Source organism: Geotrypetes seraphini, chromosome 1, assembly GCF_902459505.1.
Source record: "Geotrypetes seraphini chromosome 1, aGeoSer1.1, whole genome shotgun sequence".
Classification (NCBI taxonomy): Eukaryota; Metazoa; Chordata; class Amphibia; order Gymnophiona; family Dermophiidae; genus Geotrypetes; species Geotrypetes seraphini.
Genome location: NC_047084.1, coordinates 444,788,891 through 444,814,243, shown reverse-complemented (window position 1 = coordinate 444,814,243; position 25,353 = coordinate 444,788,891). Strand labels below are relative to the sequence as shown.

General features: G+C 40.9%; 1 protein-coding gene across 10 annotated transcripts in view; it reads left to right on the top strand.

Moving 5' to 3' along the window:
• The window catches only part of BNC2 (basonuclin 2), a 1,455,515-nt gene that overhangs the window by 644,962 nt on the left and 785,200 nt on the right, over window positions 1–25,353 (top strand). For 4 of the 10 annotated variants that reach the window (XM_033920493.1, XM_033920483.1, XM_033920500.1 and 1 more), the window contains exon 1: window positions 10,141–10,384. The exons of 4 other annotated variants lie outside the window; for them this stretch is intronic. In XM_033920493.1, the coding sequence (XP_033776384.1) occupies window positions 10,289–10,384 (96 nt within the window). In that variant the 5' untranslated portion in view covers window positions 10,141–10,288. Of the gene's footprint in view, window positions 1–8,812; window positions 8,890–10,140; window positions 10,385–25,353 lie in introns of those variants that run through there. 2 more of the 10 variants (XM_033920465.1, XM_033920456.1) reach the window with 2 other exon arrangements.

The following is a 25,353-nucleotide window of genomic DNA, read 5'->3' as shown; positions in this document are numbered from 1 at the left end:
GAATGAGCGGGTCAGTAGAGTGACAGTATAATCACAATTATACTTTCAGGGGTCAGTAGACTTAAGAGGATGGGTAAATAGTGTGGGCAGACTTGATGGGCTATGGCCCTTATCTGCCGTCATGTTTCTATGTTACTCTCCATTTTCTGTCTTTCAACCAGTTCTTAATACATAATAGGACATTACCTCCAATCCCATGACTTACTAATTTCCTCAGAAGGCTTTCATGAGGTAAGAACATAAGAATTGCCACTGCTGGATCAGACCTGTGGTCCATCGTGCCCAGCAGTCCGCTCACGCGGTGGCCCCTAGGTCAAAGACCAGTGCTCTAAATGAGCCCAGCCTCACCTGCACACTTTCCAGTTGAGCAGGAACTTGTCCAACTTTGTCTTGAACCCCTGGAGGGTGTTTTCGCCTACAACAGACTCCGGAAGAGCGTTCAAGTTTTCTACAACTCTCTGGGTGAAGAAGAACTTCCTTACATTCGTACAGAATCAATCACCTTTCAACTTTCAAATGCCGTTTGAAAATCCAAATAAACAACATCAACTGGCTCATTTTTATCCATATGTTCATTCACCCCTTCAAAGAAGTGTAGTAAATTGGTGAGGCAAGATTTCACTTGACTAAATTTATGTCGGCTTCTCTCATTAACCCATGCTTATGCATATGTTCTGTCATTTTGTCCTTTATTATAGTCGCTACCATTTTGTCTCTATATCGCGCACTACGCAGCTAGAACTAACTCCAGCTCAATGCTGGTGTTAAGGTCTAGCGCGTGCGACAATTCAGCGTGCGCTATTCCGCACGTTAATGCTCTAATGCAGCTTAGTAAAAGGAGCCCTATGAGATGTATACCATCTGGTCCTGGCAATTTGCTACTTTTCAATTTGTCAAAGTGACCCATTACATCTTCCAGTGTTACAGAGATTTGTTTGAATTTCTCTGATTCATCAGAATAGAATACCCTCAAGATTCTCCATCATTGGCTGCCTGTCTTCTACTGACTTCCATTCAAAACCAATGTATTAACTACTACCTCTACTATTTATTATTTCTGTAGTGCTACAAGCTGCATGCAGCACTGTACATTAAATACGCAAGAGACGGTCCCTGCTCAAAAGATCTTAAAGTCTAATTATAAGGACAGGACATAGGACATTAACCCAGTAGACCTTCCAGACTGGTGTTGCTTCATATTATGCATCACTTAATACTTATATGAATGGCAGTATATCAAATCAAATAACTCCAATCCAATAGTATACTCTCCAATTAATTCCCTACATTTCTCTTAGGGCAGGAGTGTCCAATGTCAGTCCTCGAGGGCCGCAATCCAGTCGGGTTTTCAGGATTTCCCCAATGAATATGCATGAGATCTATTAGCATACAATGAAAGCAGTGCATGCAAATAGACCTCATGTATATTCATTGGGGAAATCCTGAAAATCCGACCGGACTGCGGCCCTCGAGGACCGACATTGGACACCCCTGCCTTAGGGCCTTACATTCCCTTAAGGTAAGTGTTTACATTTTCCTTCAGTCTCATGTGCGCAGTTGAAAGCACTCACCAGAGTGCTTCCTGTTGCATTACTCTCTTATAGAATGCTCTTTTTTCATCTCTGCATCAAGAATCCATTTTTAAGGAATTTAAGACTGTATTTTACCTAGGCCTTTGGTGGGACCACAGCAGACAAGTTGGGTCCCCAGGGTAGCTGCTCAGAATTCTGTACTCTGCACTCTGTTTTCTTTTTAAGGAAAAAAACATAGGCACTCTTTTACTAAGCCAGGCAGAGGTTTCTACTGCAGCCCAGAATTCTATGAGCGTCAGAGCAGTGTCAGATCATTTAGCGTTCTGGGCCGCAGTAGAAACCCTAATAGTAACCCAAATAGTAGCAGCATTCCATGCTACCGATCCAGGTCAAGCAGTGGCTCCCCCATGTATGTCTCAACAGCAGTCTATGAACTTTTCTTCCAGGAACCTGTCCAAACCATTTTTAAACCCAGCTACATTAACCGCTGTCGCCATACATTCTCTGGCAATGAGTTCAGAGCTTATGAGCTAATCTTTGAGTGAAAAAATATTTCCTATTGGTTTTAAAAGTATTTCTCTGTAACTTCATTGAGTGTCCCTTAGGGCTCCTTTTACAAAGGTGCATTAGGGCTTTAACGCGCACTGAATTGCCATGTGCGCTAGACCGTAATGCCAGCATTGAGCTGGCATTAGTTCTAGAAGTGTAGCGCGGGTTTAGCGTGCACTAAAATCCTGTGTGCGCTAAAAACGCTAGCGCACCTTAGTAAAAGGAGCCCTTAGTCTTTGTAATTTTTTGATAGAGTAATGCATTGATTTACTTTTACCCATTCTACGCCACTCAGGATTTTTGTAGATCTCTATTCATATCCCCCTAGGGTTACCATATGACTCTAGAAAAAGGAGGACGGATTAAGGCATCCGGGTTTTACTTTCATTGAAAGCAATGGAAGTAAAATCCAGATGGCTCAATATGTCCTCCTTTTTCTGGAATAATCTCCTATACAAAGGCTAAAACTTTAGATCAAGAAGATCTTTACTCAATAATATCAGGAATAAAGACTGCAAGTCTCAAGTGCCCACGGTCAATTACCAGAACTAATTTTGTTTAATTGGCCATGCATGCGGGCTATCATTGATCAGACTCTTTCCCTTTTATTCATACATTTTGCATATTTATTTAATTGCTGTTTAAACCACTATTTTGTTACTATTGTTCTTTATATTCAATAGTGCTATATGATACTTAGCTCGGGTGTTATGTATCGCCCGGCTTGCTCCACTGTACGACGGAGGATCTCCGTTTCGCTCTCATGTATTACTGAGAGCTTCTTCAGGACTGAGCATTGTATTGTACAAATTATTCTGAGAACAAAAAAAACAAAATATTTTAATTTAATTTTTGTAAAAATACTACTATACAGTGTTATTTTTTTAGTTAAAAACCTCTCGTTCTATTTGTCTATGACAGTGTTTTTCAACCGCGAGATGTTGCTTGGTGTGCCGCAGGGCCGCCATCAGGGCAGTACTACCAGTCCTGCATTCAGGGGCCCGGAGCTGACAGGGGGCCCGAGGCAGGGGCGCCAGTAGCTCGCCAAGGCAAAGTGAGTCGATCACCCAGGACTCACTTTGTCTTGGCGATCTAATCTATCGAGACGATAAGTCTTCTCCCCGACGTCAATTCTGCAGTCGGAGAGGAAGTTCGGGCCAGCCAATCGCTGTCTGGCTGGGCGGAACTTCCTCTCTGATTGCAGAATTGACGTCAGGGAGAGCATGCGTCGGCGTCGGCTTTGGAGCCTGTTATCCATTGGTGGGTCCTGTTCCCCGATGGCAGCGGCAGTGGCAGTGGCTTGGGGAACGGCAGGGAGAAAGAAAGAAAGGGGGCAGGCAGGGAAACAGAAGGAAAGAAGAGAAACAGAAAAAAAGAAAGAAAGGTCAGGGAGAGAGGAAGAAAAAGTTGGGGGAGGGAATGAGGTGTGGAGGAGAGAAAGCATACAGGCTGATAGAAGGGAAGAAAGATTGGATGCACAGTCAGAAGAAGAAAGTGCAACCAGAAATCACCAGACAAGGTAGGAAAAATGATTTTATTTTAAATTTAGCAAAGTGGAGGCAGTATTACCACAGTTTTCAAAGGAATTTGCCCAAATAACTTAATAGTTAACTGGGTAAATTCCCAGAGATGAAAACTTCCCTTCACTTACTATGCACAGTTCTGAATTTATATCTGCTGTCTATATTTTACAATATGGTCACCTTTTACTAAACCGCAATAGTGGTTTTTAGCGCAGGGAGCCTATGAGCGTCAAGGGCAGCGCTGGGCATTCAGCGCAGCTCCCTGCGCTAAAAACTGCTATTGTGGTTTAATAAAAAGGATGGAGGGTATATTTGTCTATTTTTGTATGCTATAAAAACCAAATACAGAGAGAGACTGAGAGCTGTTGACGAAGAGCTACGTGTGTGTCTTTCTTCGATTCCAGCCAGAATATCAGCTTTGTGTTCAGCCAAACAGGCCCAGGTTTCGCACTGAATAAAGTATTTTATAATTTTTCACTATTCTGTTTACTTAATATTTCATAATAAAGTAATTATAAAATACTTTCTTTGTGTTTATTTGATTCCTATTCAAGAGAATTACTTTATATATAGTCAATATAGGCAGAGTTAAATTTTTTAACATTTTCTAATGGTGGTGTGCCTCGTGATTTTTTTCATGAAACAAGTGTGCCTTTGCCCAAAAAAGGTTGAAAAACACTGGTCTATGAAGCCTTTGGGAAACCGCCCTCTATTATTGTTTAAATACTTTTTTCTTTTCTTAAAATCTCGCAAAGTAATTGAACCTGTATTACACCGCGTATTTGAATATAATCAACTTACTTACTATTTGATGTGACCACCATTGGTTCTCAGCAAGTTGTAATCCATTTTAGATCCCCAATACGTTGTTCGCTCTGATTTTTAACGGTGTTCTATGTCATTTCCTTTTTCTGGAGCCATATGGTAACCCTAATTCCCTACCCCCCTCCCTGTTTTCCAAGCTGAAGAGCCCTAACCTCATTAGCCTTTCCTCATAGAAGAGGAGTTGCATCCTCTTTATCATTTTGGTTGCCCTTCTTTGAACCTTTCTAATTCTATCTTTTTTGAGATATGGTGACCAGAATAGAACGCAATACTCAACTGATTAGTGCGTGCTTAGCGTCTGGGCCTTTACTACCTACATAATTAGCATGTGGCCACTAATAATAATTTTTTTTTTTTAAATAAAAAATTCCTCCATTTTACCCCCAGTAGTAAAAATGACCTTAGTGTGCAGGAAAGGCCCATGTAAGGGCACATTAAGGCCAATTTTTTTTTACTGTTGTTTGGTAAAAGAACCCCTGTGTTTGCAAGAGGTGGTATAATAAATGTTAATACACCATAGCCATAATCATCATCCATGGTGTTAATATGTTAGTGGCAAATAGTTATATATTGGAACCAGAGAAAGGGGGCCAAGGAATAGGCAACTAGGTATTTCAAAGTATCTAGCTACCTGTACCACTATGGAGATTAAGCCTATGAGCCTTCAGTGTAATTACGGGGTAACAGTTTAACAGTGCTTTTTGTTCAAGTTTATTGCTTGCGTGATTTCTTCTGTGGATTTTTTTTTTCCACCCTTGAGATGCAGGAAATTAATTCCTTTGACAAAATGCACACTGCTTCAAAGTCGCAAAACACTATTGGGTTTGAGGGTGCTCAACATATAAATCTTGCCCTTATTTTAAAAAACCCCCAAAACAACAGTTTACTTTTTCCCAGTTCACAGCTATAAATAGTGCTACATTTTCTGCAGAATAAATATCCACAAGGAGGAGGGGCAGAAGAATATTGGTCTAGGTCAAGGATTTTGGACAATTTGAGCAGACACATTGGCCCACCTTCTGAAAGCAGTGCAGTAATAGGTAGACATCTGAAAAAACATCGGCGACCACATGTCACTCCTATTACAGTGCCGTTTTCAGATTCACGGCTTGTATCAAAGTTAGGCGCCAGAAATGTAGGCCAGGGTTTTATAAGCCTACATTTCCGGCACTTGCCTTCGACGTAGAATCACGCTTAGTAGCGCCAAATGTCAAGACCCCATAACCATGCCTCTTATGAAATGCACCGCTGCACAGCTGTATGGATGTGATTCCAGTGCTGAGTTTTGTAGATGCCTCGATGTGCCTACTTTTTTTCTTTTAATTGTTTTGTAATGACATGGTCAGTTACCACACCGTTAATAGCCAATTAAAAACAATAAAACTAGGGTGCCAGTGGAGCGCTACTAGCACCTTCCTAACAGCTCTGCTTTCAGAATCCAGGCGTTTGTGGATTTTATTTATGGAGGCATCTCCTATAACCATAATCACAACAGTCCCTGAACAAGTTCACCACCTGCTGTGCAATATATGTAAGATTCCTTTAATAAGGCGCACTAAAAGATTTAGCGCATGCTAAATGCCGTTCAGCTCATTATATTCCTATGGGCTTCATGGCACTTAATGCATGCTAATTCATTAGTGTATGCTAAATCCATTAGCATGCCTTAGTAAAAGGATTTTGTAGTGTGTCTGGACATCTTAGGTTTAACTACTTTGATTCTGGGTATATTGGAACAGCTTGCCTCTGAATATTAAATACCATACTATGTATGTTGTAAGCTTTTACACTTTTGTATTCAATGATTGAGCACTTTCTTGTTTGTTACTGGGTTGTTTGTTTTGTGTGTGTGTGTGTGTGTGTGTGTGTGGGGGGGGGGGTGCTTTGTTATTTCCCAGTGTTTTGGACTGTCAATCTTCTTGTAAACCGCATAAGATCTATTTTGTATTTAAGCAGGTAAAAATTACCAGAGACTGAGATTTTATTGGGTAGTACATGCATGCAGTGTTCAACCATATATATAAAGAATAAATAAAAAACTGGACTTCATAGAGATCTCAGTTTAGCCATTGATAGGGAGATGTGCTTTTGACCTTATTAGTGTTACAGAGGATTATAGGAGAATTCATTTCCCCTCTCCTTTCCTACTATCATGTAATTTTTTTTAAGCATTAGGACTTTCTGAAGATACATTTTCATCATTCAGCTTCCAGCAAAGTTGCCTCATTTCTAAAAAAACAACAACCCAATTTTGGTGCTTCTTCTGGGCTTTGAGGTAGTTCCATTCCCATGTCCTTTGTGTGTAATGGGGAGGTTTTGTCCCTAAATTGCATTTTAGGGGAAAGTGTAGAGTTACTATATGGCTCCAGAAAAAGGAGGACGGACCGAGACATCTGGGTTTTACATCCATTGCTTTCAACGGAAGTAAAACCCAAATGTCTCAATCCATTCTCCTTTTTCTGGAGCCATATGGTAACACTAGAAAGTGTTCAGAGCTCTGAGTTAGAGAATGACATGGGGACAAATTTTTCCCCGTCCCCACGGGAACTTATTTCTCATCCCATCCCCGTAAGTTCTTTTCCTGTGCCTGCCCCATTTCTTCAAGGCTTGTGTGATTAAGGCAGAGCTTACAGGAATGGGGCAGGGAGAGCGACAAAACTCACGGGAACAGGATGGGGAAATTGAGTTCCTGCAGGGTCGGGGAAAAATTGTCCCTGTGTCATTCTGTACAGGTGTCCCCTTTTTGGCACTGACTAGGTGGAACTCGGAGTTGGCATCTTACTCTCATATCTTTATTTGACCCAGTTCAGAACAAGGAGGAGCCTTCTAGCAGAAATGTGCTAGCGGGCCATTCCTCCACCCCAGGGATGTCTACCAGTCTGCTGCACTCCTGTGCCTGATGTATTAAGGTGCAAAACATATGAAAGGGGTGGGGTGGGATGAGAAAAGTGGTACCGAATAATATAATAGGATTTAATAAAATTGCTTACTTGCATGACCAAGAATGGAACAACAAATGCTGGGGATGATGAGTCTTCCCAGTACTTAGTACAGCCAGGTCTGGGCAGTGCACTTTAGGGTGGAGCAAAGGTCTGACACTTGTCACCTCCTGCTTTTGGCACTTTTAGCATTCCCCCCTATGCTTGGTGGACTTTTTCTCCCCAGGGATTTGCTGCCTCCAAGGACTGGATTTGGATGTATTAGCTAGGCAGCCTAATAACCCCAGCACAGACACTATTGATTTTCTCGGAGAGAGTTTATGAACTAAATAAACTTGGAGTTTGGTGACTTAATAAACTGCTTCTCCCAGTCTGTCACATTTAGTTACAGAGCTGTGCAGTTTAAGGGGGTGATGGGGGGGGGAGGGGAGGCTAATTCTGTTACAGATTGTTCACAGCAGGGTCTCCAAATTAGCCCTTTGTTTTGTAATGCCACCTTGCCCTGTCTCCCTTTGAGCGCATTTTTCAGTTTTACCCTAATGAGTTGCAACACTGATAATGTGCCTGATGATCTTTCATTGATTTCACTATCACTTGCTTGTCTGGTAATTGATCCGTTGCCGAGCCTCTAGTTAATTATATCGGCTTTGACATGGCCCAGTCCACAGGGAATTTCAAAGTCTTGCAGAATAACAGTTTTAATAAAAGAGTCTATTACTGCAGGTGCCTGCTGCTGCATGCCAGTTGATTTCCCCCCCCCCCCCCCCTTTCCGGGAGTAGAAAGGACTGCAGGACAGAAAGCAGAAAAAGGGGGAGGGAGGGAACGAGAGAGAGAGAGGAGGAAGTATGCTATTGACAGTGTCCTTAAGCCTCCCACAAATAACAGCCATTAGTGGGAAGGTCAGGAGCTGAGCAGGCAGCTTGACTGAGGCACTGAGTGCCACTTCAGAAATGAAGAGACTAGCAAATTTTAGAGGGAGTTTAAATGGGTAATAGCTGGCTGTAAAAGTACAGTCACTGTTTGCACAATTGACTCAGTTTTTTTTCTACTATATATACAGTACAGTGTGAATATATATATATAATAGCATAGGTGAACTTTTTAAAAAAATCTATTATATACAGTATGTAGGCCTTAGCTGAACTCATATCTTTTAAAGGCACAATTATTGAGAGAGTATTTTTGTTGGTTCCTTCCTTCTCAGGCGTTGAATTTTCTGCTTTTTGAGACTTTTTGTATGTGTGTACATGAACGTGCGCGCCCTTAATGGTGGTGAACCGAGGGAAAGTTTAACAGAAAAGCTTTCAGGAGCTGCAGGATCTGGAGGGGGAAGGCGCATTTGTGTCAACACAACGTACGTTTTCTCATCTGTCCTCATTGTGCGTTAATGACAGCGAGACGCCGCCGAGGAGGCTTTTTTCTGCTCCCCGAGTTGTTTTAAAGTGAGGATGCGGGGTTTATTGTTATTCCTTAGGTAGGGAGAAGCTGAAGAAAAGTGCTACATTTGTCCGCCAGATTTGGTAGGTTTTATTGCAAGATTAATGTTCCTTACCTTTTAACTTTAGAGAAGATGCCTCTCTGGTCCCCCCTCCCCTCCCCTCCTGCGTCGTAGAGAAGCTATGATTTTAGTTCCACATTGCCTAAAGTTTTTCTTTGGGTAGGTTTTTTTTAAAAATTTTTTTGCATAAGGGCTTTCTTATGTAGTTGATCTTGAGGTTGATCGACAGACTAGATTTTTTTTTTTTCTCTCCCTTTGCCCGATGTCATGGAGATCATTTCCCCTGCCGTTAGACAGTATTCATTTTATTTTAACCGCCCAAGACACGTCTTTAAAAAGGATGCAGTTCACCTACCTAACTTCTGATCTACGTTGGACGGACCTTTTGAAACCTCTGTATGTATGAATGGCTCCGGTTTGGGTGTTCCCCCGTGTGTCCCCCCCCCCCACACACACTTTGTCGAGTTTTGCAAAGGTGCAATCGCGTAGTGGGGTGCGAGGCTAGAAGTATGTAAGACCCATCCTTGATTGATCCGAGAGAGGAAACCAGCTTCAGCTTCAGGAACTGTTACAACCAGGGTGGGAAAGATGAGAGGATGTTGGGACTAATCTGCAACCATTTAAAAACGAGTAAATGAACTTCTTATGAAAGATTCCCACAAAGTGTGCAACAGAACACCTTAGCATTTAGGGGGGGGGGGAAGGGAACCATAACTTCTGCGCTTCTGTAGCTTGAGCCACGAAGAATTATTGACAATCGTGAGGTGTTTTTTGTTGGGTTTTTTTTTTCTTACACATTTTTATTTTGTGGGGCTATAGAAGTGTGCGAGAGCGTGTAAAGTCGGAGGGGGGTGTATCTTTTTGCCCCAACCCTCTCGGATCAGAGGGGCTCCTTCGTGAGCGCGTGGGCTGGATGTCATTTGGCGCCTGAGAGTGGAGCAGCGCAGTTGACTGTACTCTTTTTTTTTTTTTTTTTTATATCCAGGGCCAATGCAGCGACGGCGAGAGTTTGAAGCTCGAGCCTCGGGTCTCCTTGGGCGCCGCGCGCGCACACACACCTGACAAGCAGCTGTTAGTGGGCGCTTCGGAGAAGGGGGGGAGGGGGGGATTTGCCACAGCCCTACGTCTCGGCGATAGGGGAGGGGGTGCGAAAGAAGCTCGGGCTCCCCCCCCCTCCCCCCAATGAAAGCCACAGTACGGACAGCTCCTTAAACTGCTGCAGCTGGCTGCCAAGAGACTCGGCAACAACCCCCCCCCCAAAAAAAAAAAAAAAAAAAGCCCGCACAACCCAACCCCCACCAAAACCCAAAATCCCCCTTGACTTTTTGCAGTCAGAAGCGGCAGCGGTGGATGTGAGCGAACGAGGCGCGCAGAGCGAGCGGGGAGCGGTGGCTTTAAGAGAGCCGGCCGAGGAGGACTTGATGCAGTTCGGAGCCCGGACGGCGGCGAGCGAGCCCGGCTTCATGGGGACATGGCAGGGCAGTGACGGCAACCTCCTCTTCAGAATGGCCCAGCAGGTACGTGCGCTGCGCCGACACCCTTTTCTTTCCCAAAGCTGCCGTTCATTCATTTTGGACGTCTTTTCTTTTTTTTTTTTTCTTCTTTCTTCTTTTTAAGGTTTGCATTTTTTTTTGCTCTCTCTAATCCAATCAACGTATCGCCTCTGACTTGTCATAGCTTTGTTGCTGGAATGTGCACGATTAACTTAATTGCTGCCTCCGAGGCTTTATTTTTTGTTTGTTTTACTGGGGGGGGGGAACCCCCCCCCCACCAAAATTGTATAAAGTGCAAGGTGCTTGGCTTAAAAGTTGTAAATATTTCATAGCGAGATTAAATAAAAAAAAAAAAAAAATCAAAAACTTTTCTTAAAACAAACCCATCAGAGAAGTGCGTCTACTTTCTCTGGGATCTTCCAAACGTGTCTAATCAAGATGACAAGAAGTTTTACTTTTCTTTGTCTTTTCCGTTTTCTCCCTGTCTTTCTTTTCTCTTTCAGCACACCACCCGTATGTTTTGAAAGGGGGGGGGGGGGAGAGAGTGAATTCAAAGGAACTTTAATTGACTTGGTGTGGCCAGGGAAGAGCTTTTCTCTAGCCCTCGGGACTGGGGGGAAGTAATTTTTTCCTGGAAACGACTGTCAGTGTGGGAGCTGCAGGGTCCTTAGTGCAGGCAGTTCACTCTCTCTCTCTCTCTTACACACACACGTGTACACACACGCACAAACGCGCTCTCTGCCCTGTCTTGGCTTCACCCCCAGAGAACTGCTTCTGCTGGGAAAGCTGCGGTGTTTTTTTTTTTTTTTTTTGCCAGGCCAGTAATAACTGATAATTAATCACAGGAGCCGGGGTCTGTGTACCATGCGCTCCCTGATACTGCCCTGCCTGCTTGCAGCTTCTTCTGTGGTTACTTGGCTCTCACTCTCTTTCGTTGAAAGGGAGTTTAAAAAAACCCCCAAACAAACCCAAACACACACACACACACACAAAAACCAATAATAGCAGCAACACTCTTTCTGGACTGAAATCAAGCGGGGAGGGAAGTTTTTGAAAAGTACTTCCTTTTCAGTAATGCGCTTCCCTTTGTCTTGTTTTTGCAACCTCTCTCTACATATACATAGGTACATATGTAGAGAGAGAAAGAAATATAGATTTAATAAAATTTTTCAAAAAGTAAACACATCTGGAGTAACTGAGAACTTGATCAGATGTGCTCTGGTGCTTAATGTATGGACCACTGTGCCCTGATCTGCGCTTTTCAAGGAACTTTTCTGTCTATTGGAATGGGACGTGCTCCTGCATCTCTCCTGATGAGGCAAGATCTAACCATGCACAACTTTTCAGTCCTGGGTGTGAGAGAGGATAGGATTCTTTAGTGGCCACAGTGAGAAGCAGATGAAAGTAAAAAATTAAAATAGAACAAGGAGGCAAGAGGGTGCGAACTAGAAGTGCCGGCAAAGAGTTTTGAGCAGCACAGATGAAGATATGAAGGCATTTGAATAAGGTAGAATTTGCAATCTCCTGTAGAGGGACCCTGATTACTGCTGGTAGCTAGTTGGAAACCAGTAGCAAAAGATCATCCACAAGTACCTTCTTCATTCAGACTTGGTTCCCCCCCTTTCCCCATTCCTGAAGAGGACGGTTTGTGCCTGTGACTTTTGTGAAGCTGCCTAGGAATAGGCGGTTGAGAAATCTTTTAAATAAATAAATAATTTTAGAAGAACCTAAGAGTCTGACTTGACAGAGCTTCTCTCCTGTTCATCATATAAGGGAATTTAAAAATAAAATTATATATATATATATATATATATATATATATATATATATATAGGAATCAGGTCTCTCTGTATGCTTTGCTAGTAATATCTGGAGAGGGGACCTCTATGGTGGTTGTTTTTTGTTTTGTTTTTTTCATGCTGAGCCAGTGAAAAGTACCACAACCTTTAAAAATCCAGTAAAAAGGCTATGATAATTACAACACTGTACTTTGCTTCTTAATGTGCACTAGCCAAGGTCCGTGGGACCTCATGCATCATATATAAACCTGTTTCAAAGAGGCCAAAATGTAGAAAGCATAGTTTTGGGGAACAATTCTGCATGATTTACTCTGGAGACTAGGAATGAGGTGCCCGGGCAAGGTTTTGTCAGTGAAAAAAGGCTGAGGAATTTTAGATTTCAAATACACTTTTCTGTCCAGCTCCAAAGGAGTTAACACAATCAAATTTGAATAATGATCAATTGATAAATGGCTATTGAACCATTCTAGCTGCGGTGCAAGATGCTCTCTTTCACTTCAAACCCCCTTACAAATACGGTTAAACTCAAGCAGCCTCAACAGTATTAGAATGGAAAAGCCCTGAGCCCCCAAAAAATAACTAAAGGAAATTTAGTACCATAAGACAAGTGAAGAGTTTGAAGCTGGTTATGAATTGAAGTATTGCAAGTGAGATTAGCATTGGGTTAATGTGGTTTAATTTGTTTAATATTTCAAAATAGGAATTTTATATCAGTGGCCAATACGTCTGAATAAATACATCTGCCCAGTGTACAGTAAAAACGGCGCTGACTGCGAGTGACTAGAGGACAGCAGTAAACTTGGAAGCCACAGCACCGAGGCAAGAAGGGCACCAAGACTGAGCAGATAGCGCCTTGATGAAGGGGTTGTTTCGCTTATGTTTCCAGTTGTGCTGTTTGGTAATCCTAATGAGAAGGAATCGTCTTGTGAAGCATGCTGTCAAGCCTATTACACTTCATCAGACAGCCTTTCTGGAGTTAGGTCTTTGCCATCTTCCTTTGTGGTGTATAGTTTGCGTGGACTTCTTCATGGTGTATGTCAAAATTTAATATCTTACGATTTTAGATTTTGCTTGGAAGATTTTAGTGTGGTTTTCAAGTATGAAGAACATCTACTTCTTTATGGGAAGCTGTAATGTATGATGTGTGTGTGTGTTTGACAATGACTGTGTATGTATGTATATATACATACAAAAATGCCATATATATATATATATATTACATACATATATTACAATGCCATACATATATTACAAAAATGTCAAAAGTTCTGATATGGCATTTTTTGAATATATATATATATACTAAAAAAATGCCATATCAGAACTTTTGGCATTTTTGTAATGTGGTTGCAATTTCCTGTCACCAAAATATATAGGACTTGCAAACTAATGTCGTCAGAATGACAGACGAAAGTGACTTGAAGCTGTATAGTTTGGTCAGCGTATCGGTTCCTAAATACTGGGAGAAATGAGCCGTTTGGAGTAAAGTCCCAATTTCTTAAAAGCAGGTGCACACTTTCCATTGCATGTGATTATGTTTGATGCCAAAGCAGCTCAAATAAGAGTGCCTCAAAGAGAACCTGTAAAATACAGTGGAAAGAGGACCTTGCTGTATGGACTCTCAGTCTAGAATTATCTGATACAGATTTCCTTACCAAGAGCCAGATGAATGCCATGCGCCAGATTGCGATGTCTAAATGAAACCATCCGACCGTTTAACGGATTGGTTTTCGGATGTGGTGAATGCAGGAGAGGCAGGGGCATCCTAGTCTGTTTTGTTTCTTTTTCTTTTATGGTTTCTTGTCCTTGTCCTGTGAGTCACTGACCTTTGATTTTGTATGGAAACTGTTTCTAGTGCAAATCTCAGGTACCACATGTCAAAGCAACAGGAAAGGCCCACCTGGATGGAATGTTTTAAAATGTATATGAGATTATTGTTCTTGTTTTTCTTTTGTTCTTAATTTTATATGCTTTCTCTTTTAGGAAGAATTTGTTTTTTGGATTTAAAAAAAAAAAAAAAAAGAGGGAATTAGTCCATTAAGCATGCAGAAGAACAGCTGATAACCCCAGAGGGCAGGAATCTTAGCTTTTTAAAGGGAGTTGCTCTTTGGGTCACTTTGATCAGTGACAGGTCGAAAATGACCAGAGGTCTCTGGTTCTTCTTTTCAATTCTGGCTATACACAGCCTGTTTTAGTCTGGAAAAGTATTGTTAACAACAAAAAGAGAGGCCTGGATTTCATTGACTTAATCCTTCTAGCTCCTTCTTAACCACCCCGAACAATAAATTAAAGGAAACTCAAACTTTGCTGAAGGTCTTCGCACCCATATTTATTTTGTGCATTCATCAGAAAGCAACACTGCTCATGTGCTTAATGGCTCAAGTTTCCTTTAGAGCCACAGTTCTCAAAAACAATTGCCACCCAGCTTTGAGAATACAGGTGAAACAATTCAGATTTTACATAGCTGTGTCTGTCCATCTGCCTGTTTCTCTGCTCGTCTGCTCTTAACACACTTTCTCTTCAGAGGAGACAAAAATGAAAATAGTTGGAAAATTGAGTTCTGAACCAGGTCTATGCACTCTCTTTCTCTCTCTAGCTGTCATCCATCTGCCCTCTTGTTCTTTCATTGAAGTGACTTAAAGAAAATAAGATTAGTGTTACCAATAAGCAATTCTAAATATTCCATTCTGTCTAGTTTATGAACGGTCACCCCAGAGAAAATGTAATCAGAAAATTGCCATATCTGTGTTCTCTGTATCGTCCTTTGGCCATTAAAGCCTCAAAGCTTTTCACTAGCTGCTGTTTTCCAAGCAAGAGTGAAAGCATGTATTAGTTATAAAGATGACCCCACAAAAAATTAAGTAGGCATGTAGGAATCGCCCAGTGATGTAACAGAATTAAAGGCATAATTATGTTGCATAAGTATACTTTATTACCAAACAACTGCCTGATCAACTCTCACAGTTGTTTTATTTAACTTTGTGCCAGTATTATTAGGAATGACATTCCCCCCCCCCACCCATGTACATTAGATTTAGTCATTAGCAAGATGCAGTCATTATTACCAGAGAACTCATTTTCTACATATGCTTATGTAGGGTAGCAGGCTACAAAAAAAAAAAAAAAAAGGTAAAGTAATCAATGGGATGCATTATTGCAGAAGCATCTGTTCATCAGATTACGGCACAGTAAATCAGCCTTTATTTGGCCTAATAAAATCTGGTTTATTCCGTGACATTAGAGGCGCGGCGTGTGTGTGGCTCTTGGACTGGCTGTTAAGTGCACGGTGTGAGAGAACCTAACCACTTTCTTTATCTTTGTGCATGTTGAACACTAGCGGTTTGATCCAGTTCACTTTTGTCCAGCTCAAGCTGAGCCATACTACCCAGGAAACAGCGTAACTTAAAGAGCTTACTCTCCCCCCCCCCCCCCCCCCCCCCCCCCCCCCCCGGGTACCTGCTGTTTTGTCTCCTCTTTCAGCCTGCTTGTGGTGCAGTAAAAACGCTTTAGCCCACTTGGTTGTGCAGCACGAGTTGCACCCACCTCTAAGGCATTTGGTGAAATCGGTGTAACCACACAACCGGTCATGCCTTCTTGCTTAAACCAGCTGTTCCATCTGACAGTGGCCAGCTGTTACCTGAGTGTTGCCTGACACCTTGGGTTCTTCTGCTATCCTGATTTTTTCCTTGGCATGGGATGGGATGTGCTGTGCTGGGGTTTAGTAAGGCAGTTTTGCTGTAAATAGTACACCGTAAGCTTCATCCAAATGCTCTCACCTGACTGTTAACAGTCTTGCTGGAGATGGACCAAAATAAAGGAGGCAGTTGGATACAGATTGGATGGGTGCTTTGCAGCCTGCCTCTGTTGGTTTTTATATCTGACTTTTGTCATGCAGAAATTATCAGTGTATTGCAACTGTAGATTTCAGTTATGCATATATATGTAGAAATATTTTGCATTGACTTGAGATGCATTCTGTTGCACTGTCCTATTGTTATATTAGTTGTTCTTAATGGTAGTATTTTAAATATTTACCATCATTTTCCCATCAAACTCTGTTGTTATTGTTTCTTCTTATTTATAGATATTGCATGTATTTAAACCCTGCCTGGATTGCCATTGCTAAATTCAGAAAGATTTCTGTAAACGGTATATTAAATATCTATCATATTGTGTACCATTTGTTTAAGATGATATACACTCTGAACAATGTGCACAGATATTTGTGATCAGGCTTGCCTTCATGTGGTCCCTCTCACAGTGAAACTCAGTATAGCATGGAACTGTGACATTTATTGGCTAAAATACATGACGTGTACTGTTTCTACCATTTCTGCTTGTCAGTTGTAGCATTTTTGTGCAGTGTGCACGTAACCCGTAATCATATGTAATGCTTTATCGTGTATGTTTTATGTGGCTAGTGTCTATGCGGGTTTTGAGTTTGGTGATAGGCAGACAACCCAGTTATTTGCACATAGTTTTGCAGAAGGCCCCCGATTAATTCGGTGACAGGATGGATCTGTAAAGTAACAGCAGCTGAGCCCTCCTACTCCCTGTGTCAGGGTTAAGAGCCAGGACAAAGCCTCCCTAACTCATTAGACACCGAGGATAAAGCATCTTGGAGAAATTAGGGGGTGGGGGGAGTGAACGGGTCAGATTCAAGAGAAGGCGGTTTAGATTGCAGCGATAAGGAAAGTGTTCCCGTCTGCCAGGTCGCAGTGACACAGTGGGACGAGCGCAGAGGAACAGTCTGTTCACTGATACAAGGAGGCTGGCGTCAGGAGCTCCAGTCAGAGAGGAAAGCTGCTTTCGACCAACTCCTTTAACTAGTAATGTTCTGCATACATTCCCTACATTTCTATTTTCTTTTATTATTGTTAAAAACTAGCTTTTTTTTTTTTTTTTTTAAATGTTCTCTTCCTCTGGTACTGGTGCAGTCACAAAACACATCCAGAACTCTCCTACATTGTTTCCAAACATCCGTTCCACTCTGTGCTGGTGACCACATATGAAACTAAGAACCCATGAGTTGCTGCTTACCCAGAACGGCACGTAGAGGAATCTTTTGTTTTTTTATGAGCAAGGTGATCACTAAGTATGCTAGTAAGAAGAGATGAGCCACACCTACCTCAAAGGAATAAAATGAGCAAAAATATAAAAAAGGAGAAGAGGGGAGATCTGATTATTGATTTTTAGATTTCAGATTTGAGCCTTTTGCTCTGTCACTTCTGGTTGTAATAGATTATACCGTATTTTTAAAATTGCATTTCAAGTCTGCAAATTTTTTTTTAAAACCCACCAAATAGTTAAGTGCATTTTCTGTTCCCCACCCAAAAGGAAGAATCCGTTGCATGACTGATGACACACCACTGCTGGACAGATTATGCTGTTGGTGTAGACGCCGATGCATTATTTCAAAATCTGCTATTTGCTGCCAGCTGTTTCTTATCTTTATGCATCGTTCCTTCACAGTCCCTCTTCTATTCAGGGTGTGGAGCATTCAGGAAAATCACTTTATGAGAGAAACTTAAATCCTTTAATGGAACAGGTAGCACTTTGGGCTGTTTTCAGCTTTGTTCCTATCTAAAGAAGGGCTTATGAGAATGTTTGATGTCTGTGTTTTGCAGTTTGGTATATAACTTATGAGATATAACTTGGAAACAGCCTGAGGTACAGCGCTGAAATACTGGGAACGCAAACGGGCTTAGGCAAGGATGTGAAGTTTGTACTTTTCACACTTGGGAGATAACTAGTGGAGGTAGTGAACGGGAAAGATTGACTAGGACGGCGTGGAGAGACTTAAAACTGAGACTTTTATGAATCTGTTAGTTTGGTTTTTTTTTTACTTTGGTCAGTAAAATGATTCTCATCAGCAATGCAAAATGCACATTTGCTTTCTAATTACTAGGTGGTAGGATTGGTGTACATTATACATGAAATTGATTGTATATTTCTGTGAGAACAACATCTCAATATATCAGTTCTGCAAATGGGTTTTGAGAAGTGTTACAGGAGACAGCACTGAGCTCTGGAGAGGCGGCTGCTACCCTTACCAGCGAGACCTTGCATGCCGCTTTATTATGCTTTGAGGATCTTTCTACAGAGGGATCCTCCCATGAAGGAACACAGTGTTCCCTCCATTTCCTTCTCCCCTTTGCCACCTAAAGAGAAGTGATTAGAATAGCTTTGCATTGCAGAGCAGTAATTCAGCAAGTTGAAGAATATTCACAGTAAAATTTCCTGTGGCAAAGAGATGAGGCAGTGTTTTAACTCCCCCCACCCAAAAAAAAAAAAAAAAAAAGCCAAAATAAGTATTGCTATATGGATGTGCTCGGTTTTAGGTGCTGACATGCAGACAACTCAGCGCTCGTGAACCTAAAAGAGAAAGTGTGATAAACGTGTGTGAGTAGATACCCTAACTTATCATTCATGCATGCAGAAAGGCTGTTCGATTAGAGCCCTGCTCTGCAAAAGGATGAATTACAGCCAGAATTAGGCATTAATGATTCTCCTTGGTGCTACTAATAAAATGTATATGATGTAGTATGTTTGTTTTCTTTGTGTGACTTCTCATCTCCATTGCCTTTGCATTCACCAGGCCCAAAAGTAAACCAGCGACACAGACAAATCAATGAGGATGCTATGTGCTCAAGCAAACACTATAGACATACGCTGTTTGCCTCAGTTTTTTGTGTTTTTTTTTAAATCCGAGTTTCCCAAACTTGACCCAGTGACCCCCACAGTCAGTCGGCTTACTCGGTGAATAAGCAGGAGATAAATTTGCATGCATGGTGACTTCAACATATGCAGTTTTATCTTCAGCAGGTTGGTTAATGAGATTCTGACATCCCAACTAGCTGTGGGGTCACCAGGACAGGTTTGAGAAGCCTAATTTTAAAGAGGAACATGCAGAATTAGAGGCCTCCCCCCCCACACACATATGGCTAACTTTTTCTGCACTGTATGATGTAACGGAGTAGTACTTTAGAGCTTTACTATTTCGCCATATATGAATATAAAAAATGAATAATGGGCATTGAGATTTAACATAACAAATAGTAAAAAAAGAAGCAACATGAGGTCGGAGGACAAGTGTTTATTCCAATAGTACTTAGCACAGCAGAACACCAGATTATTCGGACACAAATTTAAATCACTATTTGGCAGAATGCAAAAAATATATTTGAGGCTGAATCGAATATGAATATTCAGTGCAGCCCTACTTTATACATGAACTCTGCCTTTCCTAGAGTGTCAAGGTAGGAGATGGAAATTTCAAGTCAGGGCATTCATACACTCCCTTGTGAACAAAAGACTCTGCTGAATGCATTCAGGCAAAGGGCAGCATCCTTTTAGATTCTGCCTGTGTAAGTGCCAATTTTGCAACCTATATGGATAAAGGTCAGCACTTGCAAGTGTAATTCTATAAGTGCCCATGTTGCTCCTATTCTAGAAAGGAGCATAGTCGCCTGCTTTCCCATAAGGAACACCAGTATTACAGGTGATATATGCACCTATAATTTTAAGTGTGAGCACTAATAGAGCTGGTGTCAATTCTCACATCTCTGTGCTGGAGCCACGTGCAGAACTTATAGTATCTCAGAAGTCACATGTGTGTTGGTCCTACCCAGACTCTGCCTATGTGTATAATTGCCTGTAAAATACGCATTATATTACAAAACAGAGCTTAAACGTTGGCATCTGTTTTATAGAATAATCTCGTTACACGTGTAAATCCTGGATTTTATAAAACTGAATGTCCAGAATTGGGCCAATCCAAGTAGCAAATTATTTTTATTTATTTATTTAAAAACATTTATAATCCACTTTAAATCAAAGTGGCTTACAATTAACATACACAATCTTCAACACATCCCCATCCTAAAAATCCACATAACAATTGTCATAATGTGGGAGTCTTAACAGACTCATCTTAGAAAAAGATAGTCCAGAGGATTATAGAAGGGGTGTTTAAATAAATATAATTGTTCCTCCCCTATCACTGGTTCAAACCTGAGTCCAAGTGAGCAGTTAACAGGCACTCAGATGCTTGTTTAAAACACATCACTGCCTAAAATAAAGGGGTATTTTATACTCGTGTGGTAAGAGCGGATAGCGTAGCTGGTTTTAAGAAAGATTTGGACAAGTTCCTGGAGGAAAAGTCCATAGTCTGTTATTGAGAAAGACAAGGGGGAAGCCACTGCTTGCCCTGGATCGGTGGCATGGAATATTACTATACCTTGGGTTTTGGCCATGTACTAGTGACCTAGATTGGCCACCGTGAGAACGGGCTACTGGGCTTGATGGACCATTGGTCTGACCCAGTAAGGCTATTCTTATGCTCTTATGGCTTTTTTGTCCTTGGCAGGATTTTACATGTAGCATTGATGGTGTATATTTTGTTTATTTACAATTTTATACACCGTCTTAAAAACTAAAAGGCTTACAAAAATAAAACATACATAAAATGAACATTACAAAATAAACAAAAATAAATGAATAAAATCTTCGCTTATAATTCATTTTTTCTGCTCCAGAATCAACAAGGTACATCACAGGAATGTTGTAACAAACAGCTGAATTTTAAAGTGCTTCTTGAATTGTAACCTGTTTGCACATAATCGTAACTGTCCCAGCAAAGCATTCCAAAACTTAACCCCAGCAATCCAGAAAGTCATTGCCCTAGTGTCTTCATATCTCTCCCCACACTATTGGGTCTAATAACTTTGTCAGTGGGCTTGAATATAGCTGGAGTTTGAGTAAAGTGCCCAATTATGTGTGTAGATTATAAAATCCTACATTTTATGTTCATTCTTCAGAAATCTAGATACTGTCATTTACACTTGCTCTAGGGCTGGTGTAAATATGGGTTATACTACATATGCTAGTATTTTATAAAAGAAAGTAGACACTTACTTTCAAGCTTCAAGTAAGTGCTTTCTTATCAAATTATCCTCTTAATGCCTACTGATTATCTATATTTGTTTAAAATCTGTCTATTTCTGTTGTAAGATTAGAAATATATAGGCTAATTCAGCCCATGGTAGGCCATGGTCTTACATGCACTGCTGCAGGCAGTATATGACCTGGATATTCCATGTTGGGTGTAATTCAGGGCTTGGTTGGCTGCCAGAAGTTATTCGGGTGCCAGGCAATATTCAGACCGGTAACCAGATAAAGTCAAAACAGCCTTTTTGATGTTTTGATTTTATCTGGACTCTTATCTAGTTAGTGGTCTGAAAATTGCCACTAACCGGGTAAATTCTGGCTCCGCCCAGACAATGACTATGGCATTAAATGGATAGTGCCACGGTAGTCTCTCTGAATTTTCAACTGCACTGTCCGGTTACATGCTGCTGAAAATCTGGGGATCACCTGGCCAGCCCTACTGAATCAGGCAGGAGCCTCCCATCCAGTTATTATGACTGTTATTCAAATACATGCCTCCTTTTACACTCTGCACGCCACAGCTTTTATGCATGTAAATAGTGGCTTTCCAAAATTAGGGTTTTTACATGAGAAAAAGCGGCAGAAACCTTCTGTCTTTCTTCGTATCCTAATATTCCATTAGAAAAAGACATCGTAAATATCTGACAACCCAAAATCAGAGCCGGAGAAAGCACTGGACAAACAGTTGCTATTGTATTTTGTAGATGGAGAGCCAGACTCGCTGAGATTTTTCCCTATAGATACGCAATGGGGGATTAATAAATCATGCCTGGAGTTTTGTTTGTTTTTGTTAAGATCTATCCAGGCACATCTCGCTGTTTTATATCCCAGGCAGTTGCTAAAAAGTTCAGTTTCACAGTTGGCAGTGGATTGGGGGGGAGGAGAAGAAAGTCCCACTAAAACAGTGAAACAGATTGAGGGCTAAGGAGGGAACAAATTATTTCCACCTAGTTATACAAGGCATAGTTTCATCAAAACTGGAGCAGTCTGTACTGTGTCTGTGTGTGTTTTCCTGTAATGTTTTAGAATGGCTGCTGGTGCTCTGGAAGACAATTTAGTTACTTGGTTCCATATCTGTTCCAGTGAGGTGAAGAGGGACGGTACATGTTTGCTCTCCAGACTCTGTGCCCTCCAGTCGCTCGCATTGCTGCAATACCTCTTCAGCTGGTGGCATATGACTGTCATTTGTAAGCAAGACACGTGGGGGAGGGGGGACCCACTGCACAATGGGTACACTCATGAACTGCTTCCTCTGAAGGGCAGGGGTTGGGTGGGTAGGGGGAGGGAGGCACTCTTGAACTTATAAGAGACTGCATGTAGGGATGTGTGTGTGTGGTGTTCTATTAAATATTATGTTTATTTTGTTTATTGAAATTTGATATACCGCTGAATCTTACTCAGAGTTGTCAGCGGTTCACATACACTAAATATATGAGTTAAAATAAAAAAGAATGCCAAATAGAATAGGAAAGCACACTGAAAACAGAAAATACAACAAATTCCAAATTTAAAAAATTGAAAATACTATTGTATTTTTTTTTTTAAAGAAGACTATTTAGTAATAATCATAATAATAATAAAAGAAAGATTGACTGGAAAAATGCAAACTAATCTCTCTTCTTAGAGGAATCAAATATAAATGAATATTCAACTCTTCTTCACCTGTTTAAAATCTGGAACAGTCTACCTACAAACACAGGTAAAGAATCCTGCTACCTAAAATTCAGAAGAAGCCTAAAAACGTACCTTTACCGTAATCTGCTTGAACTTCACCCACAGCAATGACTAATGGACATCTCCAATGACTATGAATCCAACTGTCTTTCCCAACACCTTTCAGATTGTTACTGATTACAGTAATCGTGTTCACTTATAACAAATCTGTTAGTGTCATTCTATCTGTGCCCAACATCCCAACAAACTGTGCAAAAAGGTTGTTGTAATCTCTGCTCAATCTGTATAATGAATTAATTGTAAAACCAATATGACCTTTAACTTTAAATTCCCCCTGTCCTTTGCAGGTATAGTGTGATCTATAAATAAGATTAGATTAGATGAAATATTCTTTATCAATCTTGGTCTGGAAACCTAATCTGACTGTAAAGCATATGCTGGTCTGGTGGACCCTATATCTGTACTCTGGTGACACAGTACGTACTAGCTGAAATTCTTCACCCATCAAGTTAGCATCGATTATGTTTATTAGGTTCTTGATATACTGCCTTTCAATTTGTAGGAATCAAAGCTATTTACAGAATGAATATCTGATATACAAGGGTTCTTCAAAAAGTTTCTGCACTTTCATATTTTTGAGGGACATGGTTGGGGTGAGAGAAGTAGTTAAGAGGGCGTGTCATAGAATGTCATGTGACTAGTCAGTCAGGCAAACCAGCTCACCTTGCAGGTAGTGATGTAATTTGCTTTTGAAATATTCAATAAATAGTGTTTAAAAAATAAAAGTGTGGCCATTTTTTTGAAGATCCCTCATAGAAGTAGAAAGGAAATGATTACTTCTTTGGGACTTGTTGTAGGTCTTTCTAACTTGGTCTTTTGTGTCTCATTTTTCAAATGAAGAGAGCCTCTCATTCTGTTGCATTCTGTTTGGGGGGGAGTTGGATGGGATTCCCTCTCTTTAGCTGTTCATGCTGCGGTCAGGCATTTAAGTGTGTTTTCATTTATTTGTGTGGCGCATGCATGGGGGACTGACATAGATCACCACAGCTGTGCCCTAAGTTGTGTTTTGTTTTGTTTTTAATAGAAAATTCTTTAAGCCACAGAAGCTTTGGAAAAACTTGAACATCGATGTCTCTTCAGAACCAAAATGCAGCATAGAACAAAAAAGACGAAAGCTTTAATGGTCTTGTATAACTGCCTAAAGTATGTACAGCAGTTTTCGGTAGCACTATTATTTTAACTTGTTTTGCATACCCAACTGTAGATAGCAAGGCTTTAAGACTGATTTTTATATTCTTTTGCAATGTGCAACTGATTTCTACCTTTCTTTTCACGCTATGGTAGCCTACATCGGCATAAACCCCAGTGGTGCTGCTAGCATCGGACAGACTTTGGCATCTCACAAAAAACAGGATGACGCCCATTAAACCAATTGTGTATTTTAACAGGAAAAAAAAAAAAGTGGGCCCCAAAATCAGTGTGACATCAAGACCAGTCTTGGAACTCTGCTAGAGCGTGAGGCTAGTACTTAGAAATACTAGCTTAATACTGGCTTTTGCACATGCTGGTGCTCCGTCTAGCAGTGCACGCAGCACGGCTGTGTCCTAGCTTATATGCTATTGATGCTGAATGACCTGCTGGAAATATTTGCTTGGAGCTGCAGGGGAAGAGGATATGCCCAGTCCTGGTTTCTCTCTCCTTCTCCTTTTTCCCTTGCTGTTCTAATGTGTGATGTGCCACCAGGTAATCAGCTCTTGCTTACCGCAGAGCATATTTAAGTAGCCTCAGGTTATATAGAACTTGGAGTTTTTCACACTATATTATAGTAGGAGTGAGCTATGTGGCTTAAAGAATGTACCCTTTCTGCCTGAGGCCTGAATGAAACTATTGAGGTTGGCATGTACACCTTTAATAAAGGGAATTTACAAAAGGAGAAAGTCATAGTAGCCAATTTGATTTTGCTGTTCTGTTTCCTGTGGTATGGGACTATCGTTGATGCAAAGGATGCACATTCAATTTGAATAGGTCCATGGTGATTGCCCACAATAATAAAATTATGAAAACAGGATCTCTTATCAACTAGTCCAACCCCGCCCCCCTCCTTTTTTTTGTTTGATTTTTTTTTTTTTTTTTTAATAGTCCTAACATGAATTGGTCCCTTCCCTATGAATTCATCATAAAACTAGGATAGATACAGGAATGTTTTTGGTTTTTTTATTTTTTATTTTTTTTTAAACTCTGCCAAACTAAAATTAGAGAGCAGATAGCATTGATTTAACTATTTTTTTTTCTTGTTGACAAATAATGTACACTCGGTCCATTTCCCATTGAGAATAACAATGATTAAAACAAGCAGGATGTTGGTGCTTGGTTTTGGAAGCTGGTTCTGGATGACAGAACATAGGTGCAGGTAGAGGGCTCTCTGCCACCATGTAAGGATGAATTTCCACAGTTTCTGTAGGAGGCGACTTAGCCATTTAGTACCCCCTGCTATATTATCATGACAGCCTATTAATAGTATGACATATCTGTGCAGCCCAGAGAGAGATACATACAGTACACACATTTGTC